Source organism: Gavialis gangeticus, unplaced genomic scaffold, assembly GCF_001723915.1.
Source record: "Gavialis gangeticus isolate Ggan-Ray unplaced genomic scaffold, GavGan_comp1, whole genome shotgun sequence".
Classification (NCBI taxonomy): Eukaryota; Metazoa; Chordata; order Crocodylia; family Gavialidae; genus Gavialis; species Gavialis gangeticus.
Window position 1 is genome coordinate 6,359,316 of NW_017729004.1, and position 9,176 is coordinate 6,368,491.

The 9,176-nt window shown below is 45.9% G+C and overlaps 1 protein-coding gene across 2 annotated transcripts in view; it reads left to right on the forward strand.

The window, feature by feature from the left end:
• The first annotated feature begins 4,056 nt into the window (after positions 1–4,056).
• The window catches only part of CCDC13 (coiled-coil domain containing 13), a 45,340-nt gene continuing 40,220 nt past the window's right edge, over positions 4,057–9,176 (forward strand). For both annotated transcript variants that reach the window (XM_019508060.1, XM_019508061.1), the window contains exons 1-2: positions 4,057–4,281; positions 8,336–8,484. In XM_019508060.1, the coding sequence (XP_019363605.1) occupies positions 4,058–4,281; positions 8,336–8,484 (373 nt within the window). In that variant the 5' untranslated portion in view covers position 4,057. The remainder of the gene's footprint in view (positions 4,282–8,335; positions 8,485–9,176) is intronic.

Consider the following 9,176-nt stretch of genomic DNA (forward strand, 5'->3'; position numbering starts at 1 on the left):
GGCTTGCACGGGACTGGGGGGATGCTGGCAACAGAAAGACCTTCCCTTTTGCTGAAGAGGAAGCTGAATGTGAGGGTGGTAGGTAGGGCGAGCAAAGCAGCATCTTCCCTCTGCCTGCGTGGGGAAGCTGGGCCCAGGGAAAGCCGTTTCTTGTGTTGCTGGTAGAGGAAGGGGGCGAGGGAAGCCCAGTGCTGGCTTGGGTGTAGCCGAATCTCTCTTTTTTTAGCACATGTCTAGGAGACAACGAGCCACGTTCCCCATAGCAGGACCACCCAAATTAGAGACGTTTTGTTCCCTGTCCAGGACAATGCAGGTTCTGACTCCAGACTTAAAAAAAGAAAGTTTTGTTCCTGTGGTTTCACCTTCCTCCACTGCACGTGCTAGTTGCTGGGCGCACGCTTTTCGGGATGCGTGCAAATGGACAGATGCATGCCTGCCCCCGCAGAGGTGGGCCCTCCATCCTGAACTGCATTGACCCCTGTCAGGGCTCAAAGCCAGCAGGAGCTGGGTCACTTGTTGCCTGTGAGGCGGGAGCCCTGGGGAACCCGGCTGGGGCTGGGGCTGGGGCTGGGCCTGGGCCTGCTGGGAGCAAGGGGGTTGCACCAGATATTCCCCCCCGCCCCCACCACCCAATTTTCTAGCATGCAGAAAAAGGGCTCTGCCCTTTCCCACACCCCGCAGTGTGTGTGGGGGAGGGGCGGGGGGCATTTATCCCATCCCCCCTCCTGCTCCTGTTTTCCCCCCCCACCCCTGCTCTACACCAGCTGCAAAAGCCCCTCTTTCCCGCAAACCCCCACACTTCCAGCAGCTGTCGTAAAGCCCCCGCCTTGCTTTCCGGCCAGCCCCAAGCGCAGGGCCCCGGAAGTCGTCGCCGTGGAGATGGTTGCCGCGGCAACCGCGTCCTGCTCCAGGCTGGGAGGGGCGGGGCCTGCGGCACGGAGCCGGGTGAGTGCGGAGGGGTGCACCTTGCAGACTGACTGCAGCACCTGGGGGCGGGGGGTACGGGGGTGGTTGCAGGGGACCCCAACCCTAAAATGAGTATAGAAATTTGTGCAAATAAATAAATAAATAAATAATCAAATAGTTAAACAATAAGATAAGAATAATGAAAGCATAACAAAAGGAATAAAACGAAAAGAAAAAGCAAGCCAGGCTTGCATTAAATTAAATTGAATTAAATAATAAGAATCATGAAAAAAGAATTGAAAAAAAAGAGAAGAAAAAGCAAGCTGGGCTTGCATTAAGTTACATTAAATTAAATAATAAGGAAAGAAAAAGAATTAAAAAAGAAAAGAAAAAGCAAGCTGGGTTTGCGTTAAATTACATTACATTAAGTAATAAGGAAAGAAAAAGAATTTAAAAAAGAGAAGAAAAAGCAAGCTGGGCTTGCATTCAATTAAATTAAACAATAAGAATAATGAAAAAGAATGAAAAGAAAAAGCAAGCCAGGCTTGCATTAAATTACATTAAATTAAATAATAAGAATAATGAAAGAAAAAAAAAGAAAAAGCAAGCTGGGCTTACACTGAATTAAAGTAAAGAAGAAGAATAAAAAGAAAAGAAAAAGCAGAACTTGCATTAAATTAAATTAAATACTAAGAATAATAAAAGAATCAGGATAAAAAGAAAAGAAAAAGCAAGCCGGGCTTGCACGGTGCTCAGGAGCGAAGAGCAAGCGGCCGGGGACGTGGCAGGACCGTCTCTGGCCCGAGCGGCGCGAGGGGTCCCACGTGCCGTGACCACACGTCGGCGCTGACTCGGGTGGTCAAGTCTGCTGGAGCGCAGGAATTGCCTCCGCGTCTCGGGCACGGCGTCCCCCAGCTTCAAGCTGGCAGCAGGCCTGGGGGGGTGGGAAGGCTTTCCTTAACCTTTGTCAAACGAGCGTTAGCTCAAGCGCCCCGGCCACCATTGTGAGGCGCGGGGTCGCTGATACACGAGATGCTGCGGCACTTTAATTAGAACGGCTCTCGGAGCTGCTCTAATTAAAAAGCTGCCCCCCCGCCCCACTGAGGGTAAAATGTCATATTTGTTTAGATTTAGGTTAAATATTAGGAAAGTTGAGGTTAGATATATGAAAAAACTTCCTCCCTAGGAGGGTAGTAAAGCACCGGGGACAGGTTCCCCAGAGAGGTGGTGGGATCTCCATCCTTGGAGGTTTTTAGACAAAGCCCTGCAGGAAAAAAACCCAGCAAAAGCAAGGCCCTGGGTTTTTTTAAGGGAGGTCTCATGTTGGTGGGAGGGGGGCTCAAATCCATCACCCACTGCCCCCAGGTTGACGAAGTTTGGGAGCCACAGAAATCAAGAGATCAGATGACAGAAGGCAGGGCAGGGGGGGAGGGGTGTTAGCATCAGCCCCTGCGTGCAATTCCCAAGCCAGACCCAGAGATTTCCCATAAGTATCCGCAGCGTCGAACTATCTTGCCGTACCGGGGTCTTTCCTGGGTCTTTGCACAGGGAAGACTCGCTCTAAGCAGTCAAGTGCAAGCCCCCAGCCAGCATCTTGAGCCCCCGCAGCTGAAATCTTCGCGGGGAGTCACGCATCGATGAGGATGTGGCTCAGGCTGCCAATGGAGCGATCTGTGCCCATTTTTTTGGATGGGAGTTTGAATGTGGTGACTGAACGTGAGGCCAGGGAGAAGCCAGTGCTATGTTTTAAAATTGCAATCAAAAGGAAAAAAAAAAAAGGGAACGATACTGAGAGGTTCCTGGTTCTCCGGATCCCTTTGCCATAATTGGGGCCAGGACGGGATTTTTTTACCCCATGGTATGGACTGAGGGGTTTTGCCCTCCTCTGTAGTGGGGGGCCTGGCCCTCTTCCTTTCCAGCACACTTAACCCTTGCGGCAGCAGGACGCTGACCACTGTTGTCCCCCTGCTTTACCTGTGGCAGGGTAGGGTGCTATCCCTAGTGTCATTTTAGTAATAGGTTAAACAAGGATGTGTATGGGATGGTTTGGATAGGGATGTTTCCACCTCAGGCAGGGATGGGACTAGGTGCGACCTCCAGGTCCTTACCAGCCTTATTTTCCTATGTTTCTATAGTGCTGTGGTCTGAGAGAAAAGTACGTGTGTTATTTACTCTTCTGAGACCACGACTTTGGACGTTAATATTATTGATTATTTATATCAGGCCAGTTGTGTTCCAAGGACTTTACAGACTGTTAGGATTATGCTGCCAGAAGAGTTGGCATCCCAGATGAAGGGTGTTTGTGCCCAAAAGCTTGCCATTAAAGAAAATGTTTTTCCAAAAATCTTATTGGTCTAATAAAAGATGTCACCTCTACCACGAGCCCTGGTTGCATCCCAGAGGGATGTCAGACAAAGGAAGGATGATGGAAAGAAGCCAAAGCCAAGGCCAAAAACATAGCAAAATCTCAAAAGGGACCAGGCATTTATATGGGAGGCAAGAATATCTAGTTATAGCAGTCAGTGCAAAGGGATTTTGGAAGAGATTAAATGCCATGCCTGAGGTCTCCAGGGTCTTCCCATCCCTAGTAATTAGGCGATCATGGAGGGCCAGTTATTGCACATTGCCCAATTTGAGTTTCTTGTGCCTCCACCCTGAAGCATCTGATGATAAGTCTCTGCTGGCAGCAGGATACTGGAGCAGCTAAACTCGGAGTTTGCTGCCATATGGCAGTTCCTGTGCTTTTAAAGGAAGCCAAAATCTAGTACACTCTTGTTAGTACCCTGATTTGGGTTGTTTGGATTTTCTCTTTAAATGATTTAGTTACAGCACCTAAGGTGTCCCAGTGGCTACAGTGGCCTTGGGACTGATTTGACTTGATGTGATTTAGTTATTATTTTTCTTAAACTTGAGGCCTCTTACTAGTGGCAAAGACACATTTGTAGGCCCTTTTGGTAAAAAAAACCCCAAAAACATTTGAAGGAGGTGAGTTTGGATGAATAGGAGAGCATCAGGGAAAAGGTGGCATATACCAAATTGCAGAAGTGAAAAAAGGGCATATTGGGGCCTTCGGAGGAAGCTAATTTTAAACATGCTGCCACTCTATAACCCTGAGAAATTTTTCTCCCCCTTGTTTTGCTTTTAGTAACCAATGGAGTCGGATAAAGGAGTGAATGAACATTTAAAGCTCCAGTTTAAGGCTCTACAGGAGCTGCAGCAGAAGAGGTTGCAAAATCTGATGGAGAAAAAGAAGGAAAAGAAGCACAGTCACAAGGGCAACAAGAACAGCCCGCAGGAGACATTTGGAGTCCAGGATGATCTAGATCTGTTTACGGTAGATGGACTGAAGATATCAGATGAAGACAACAGCAAAAGGTAAATGGTTGAACCCAAAAAAGTAGCCTTACAAAACTGCCGTTGACTTCAACATACCCACTTGTAGCTGCCCCACACAATGACAGTCCCAGTTTTTTGCCTCTTGGCTACATTGAAATAAACCAGTTATCTTCAGGATCTATTAAGTGACATGTAACTGGGATCTGTTTAACTGTGCAGTATTGGCATCAGCAATGGTGAAAAGAAACAACAATCAAAAGGCCTGTAATTAAAAGTCTTGAAGTGTTTGGGAGCTAGTTGGCCTCTTGGCTGCCATTAGAAGCTTTGAAAATAAGGGGAGAGCAGTCCTGAAACTCAGTCTCTCTGCATTTTTTTAAGGCTGTTTATAGCAATTCTCTAGAAACAATCCTCTAAGTCCAGGCTCACTGAACCTTGATGTCTGCAATGATGTTGGGTCTAAAACCACTGATAATCAAACAGCTGTAGCCAGGTATAAATGGACCTGTCTTGGAATGGATTAATTGCTTCCGGTCACCAGTGGGGTCCCTCCAGGCTCTGTCCTAGGGCCTATACTATTTAACATCTTCATCAATGATGTGGACTTTGGTGTCAGAAGCAGACTGGCCAAGTTTGCCGACGACACCAAACTCTGGGGTAAAGCATCCACACCTGAGGACAGGAGGGTGATCCAGGCAGATCTTGACAGGCTCAGGAAATGGGCAGATGAGAACCTTATGGTGTTTAACAGTGAAAAATGCAAGGTTCTCCACCTTGGGAGGAAAAACCTGCAGCATCCTCATAGGCTTAGCAGTGCTACACTGGCTAGCACTACAGATGAAAGGGGCTTGGGGGTCATGATTGACCACAAGATGAACATGAGCCTTCAATGCGATGGTGAAGCTAGTAAAGTGACCAAAACGCTGGCTTGCCTCCATAGATGCTTCTCAAGCAAATCCCGGGATGTCATTCTCCCCTTGTACTCGGCCTTGGTGAGGCCGCAGCTGGAGTTCTGCATCCAGTTTTGGGCTCCACAATTTAAAAAGGATGTGAAAAAGCTTGAGAGAGTGCAGAGAAGAGCCACATGCATGATCAGAGGTCAGGAAAACAGACCTTATGGTGACAGGCTGAGAGCCATGGGGCTCTTTAGCCTGGAAAAGCGCAGGCTCAGGGGTGATCTGGTGGCCACCTATAAGTTTATCAGGGGTGCTCATCAGGATCTGGGGGAAGGTCTGTTCACCAGAGCCCCCCAAGGGATGACAAGATCGAACGGTCACAAACTCCACCGTGACTGATTCAGGCTGGACATAAGGAAGAACTTCTTCACTGTCCGAACCCCCAAGGTTTGGAATAAACTGCCGCCGGAGGCTGGATGCTTATCTTGCTGGGATCCTATGACCTCTGCTGACTTCCTGCCCTTGGGGCAGGGAGCTAGACTCGATGATCCTCCGGGGTCCCTTCTAGCCCAAATGTCTATGAAATCTATGACACACTGATACTATTAGAAGCACCAAAATGATGGGCACTGGTCAGTGTTGATGCTCCTAATACCACAACAGTGACTACAATGTACTTAAATGCTGCTTACATTAAGCATACATGGGTGTATCTACGAGAGGTTTGCTGCATGGTAGACTAATTACCTGGACAGTAAATGTCACGCATTGACATGTGCATCCGTATTAAGATGGAGTAAATTAATTTACTCTGCAGCAGGATAGTACTTGTAAATACTAATAAAAAACGCCGCACGTCTGATGCACGTTAGACGCTGCCGTGGCTGGCTGGGGCATGAGGGTGTTTCAGTGCAGGGGCTGCCTGCCAACTAGCCCCATGCTGAAGCACCCTTATGCCCCAGCCAGCCCCTCCACAGTACGTTGACCCAGCGGGGAGCAGCCATGGGCTGGCAAGCTGACCCCCGGAGCTCCCTGCCAGCTGCAGCTACTTTGATCCAGCTCAATGTGCTGTGGTCCCAGGTGTATGTGCAAATGGCACACCCAAGAGCAATAAACTCTGGAGCAATAAGCTCCAGAGGTTATTTCTTCGCATCAATATGCACGTGTAGATGTACCCTCTAAGTGCATATTCTGTATATGTGTGTAGGCTTTTCTAATCCCAAGGTTAAGAAGTGGCTGGGGAGTCTGATTTCCCTAGACCACTTCTGATTCTGGAAATGTGGGTCTGATAAATTCAAAACCTGTTATTTACCTATTTTCCTACTAACACATCACAGTTAATCTGAGATGTGTATGAGAATTAGATTCCTGATTCATCTGAGTTCTCTTTCCTCTTTGTATTCTGTGTCTCATGTATACTATGTATGTAGTAACCAGAGCTGGTACAGCTTTGTCCAGGAAAAGAATTGAACAATGTGTATGTTTTTTCCAGACTGTCAGGGCTCAAAGCGATCAGTAGTTGTTCAATTTGCTGCAAGCCAGGCTTGTTCATAATAGCCCTTTGAAAGCATTCCCTCAAGCTCAAAAGTCACCACCCACCTACACACACTCTCTGTTTATTCTGCTCTCTCCATCCTGTCCTTTAAATTAGGTTTGTCTTGGTTAGGACATACTGCTTAACTTGTCATCCTTCTGCTAACCTTTATTCATCTCTTGCACCCTGAGCTTAAATATAGCTTGAGTCTTTGTCAGGACCTTCATCACAAGTCCATCCTAGGTCATTCTTCTTCTCAGAACATCTTCTCTGCCTTTAATTTTGTACATAAAACCCATGTCTTTTGGCTACCTCTCCAGAGCTGACCTCTGCTCCTCCTTCCTTTTTCCTTAGTTTATTTTCAAATTTGATAAATGTAGAGCCTGATACAATGCAGGTATTGCAGATGAAAACCTATTCCACGTACTATTAGGACTTTAATCCACTTCCATGAAAACTGATACTGGTCACGTTTTGGAAACTAGTTCTGAAGAAAACTGGTGAAAAGTCAAAATGGGTGCGTTAGAGTTTGGATTGTCTCTCTATAATGCATTTTAAGTACAAGTTTATGTCTGAATTAAATTTGCACTATGTTGCTCTATGTGGGATTATATATGAATGTGGGGACGACACTTTTCACTGCTGCTACATTTTTTGCTTTTCTTTTTAAATCCTAAAGCAGGTTTGAACTCATTTGATTTGAGAACTGACAATAGGAACACACCTCTTAATCCTGTGTGTTTTGAATCTTTTCTTCAGTGGGATTTTATATGCCAGTCATTCCAGTGATTCATTACTTTTACAATGTATTTCAAAAAAATAGAAGTCCAATTTGGGCAGACATCCCACCACTTTTTGCAGAGAGAAAACTTAATTTTCATTCAGGAGCAAACTTTTGTGTGGAACTTTTCTTGTGTGTATTAAAGTTGCTAAAATCAAGTTATTTTCTGAATGAGACTCACAAAAGTATATTGAAGAATCGTGAGAACAACATTGTCCCTCCCTATTCATGGTAATTTGTGTTCCTCTTTGTTTTATTTAAATTCCAGAACGTAACATTCATAGTCGGTACTAATTTCTTTACATCCATCCTTGGGTGAATCCAAGGAAGCTGGATGAGGACACAGAAATTGTTCATAGACTTTGAGTATGAACTTTAGATGAGCATACAGAATTTGGGTGGCAGGTTTTGTAGTTTATTTTAATGCCCTGGCATGTAGCCAATGTAAAAGAGAGGCAGAGATGAGACCTAACAAAATGGAAATTTCTGGTGAGTAGGTAGAGAAAAGAGAGCGTGGCATGTCCAACATGCTGCAATGTGAACCTGCGTGGCCTTTTATGTAGGGAACAGTCAACTCAGTAGCCTCCGGATGCCCAGCAGAGCTCCCTTTACACGTGGCATTTCCACCTACTCTCCTAATCAAAGCCAGGAGCTGTGTACATTTTTGCAAATGGAAGGAAGAAGTTAACATAATAGATTACATCTCTGAACATCAGCTCATTATTTGGTCTGATGTTCAGAACATTTCACTCAGCTCACTCATCCATTGTAACCATAATTCATAAAGCGCAGTTTCTCTCGGGAGTCAACTTACTACCGCTGTTACAAGTATGTATTTGAAACGCCTCTCATGGCCTAGGCTGTAATTGCCGGTGTGTTTTCTAGGTTGCTTGAGGATGAAATTGAACAGCTTCATGACCACCTTCGAGAGGTCACAGATGAAAACGGCAGACTGTACAAACTGGTGAAGGAGAGGGACTTTGAAATTAGGCAGCTCCAAAAAACAATAGGGGAGGAGAGATTGGCCTTGTCAGGTAAGCAGAGCACATTCATATCCTTAAAACACCGGATTGATAGGCCATAGAAATTATAGAGAAGTAGGGTGGGAAGGGACCTCCAAAGGTCATCTTGTCCAGCTCCTACTGGATCATTCCTATCTAAACCATCCTGTACAAATTCATAATCTAAGCTCTTAGTAAAACTACCATCAGCCCTGATACAACACATGAAATAACACCCTAACCTGTCACAAGTAAAGCAGGGAGACCACAGCAGCCAATGTTATTAATATACTCTCAAGTGATCCCAGGTAGGGATCCCAGGTATGCAAACCCCCCACAGTCTGTACCAGTTTGACCATGGGGTAAAATTCCTTGCTGATCCCAAATACAGCACTAGGTCTGACCCTAAGCCTCTAGCAGGAACTGCATTTGCTCGCTAGTTAAAACAGGTTTTTGTATGTGGATAATGCTAATAGTTTGTAGTGCACTTAGATAATGAAATATTCACTTATCTTGCCATGTGCTGCTTGCTACAGCTTCTGCCTCTTTCAACTACACTACAAAGCTTGAAAGCATCCCTGCAGGCCTGATTTTCAGAGGCGCTGAGCCTCTGAATCTCCCGTGACGTTTTTTGAGTGTGGGGCACTCAGTCCTTCTGAAAATCATGTCCTGTAGCATTATGACTGTCATAATTCCCTGATGCTGAGGAGAGAATGAGGGTTGCA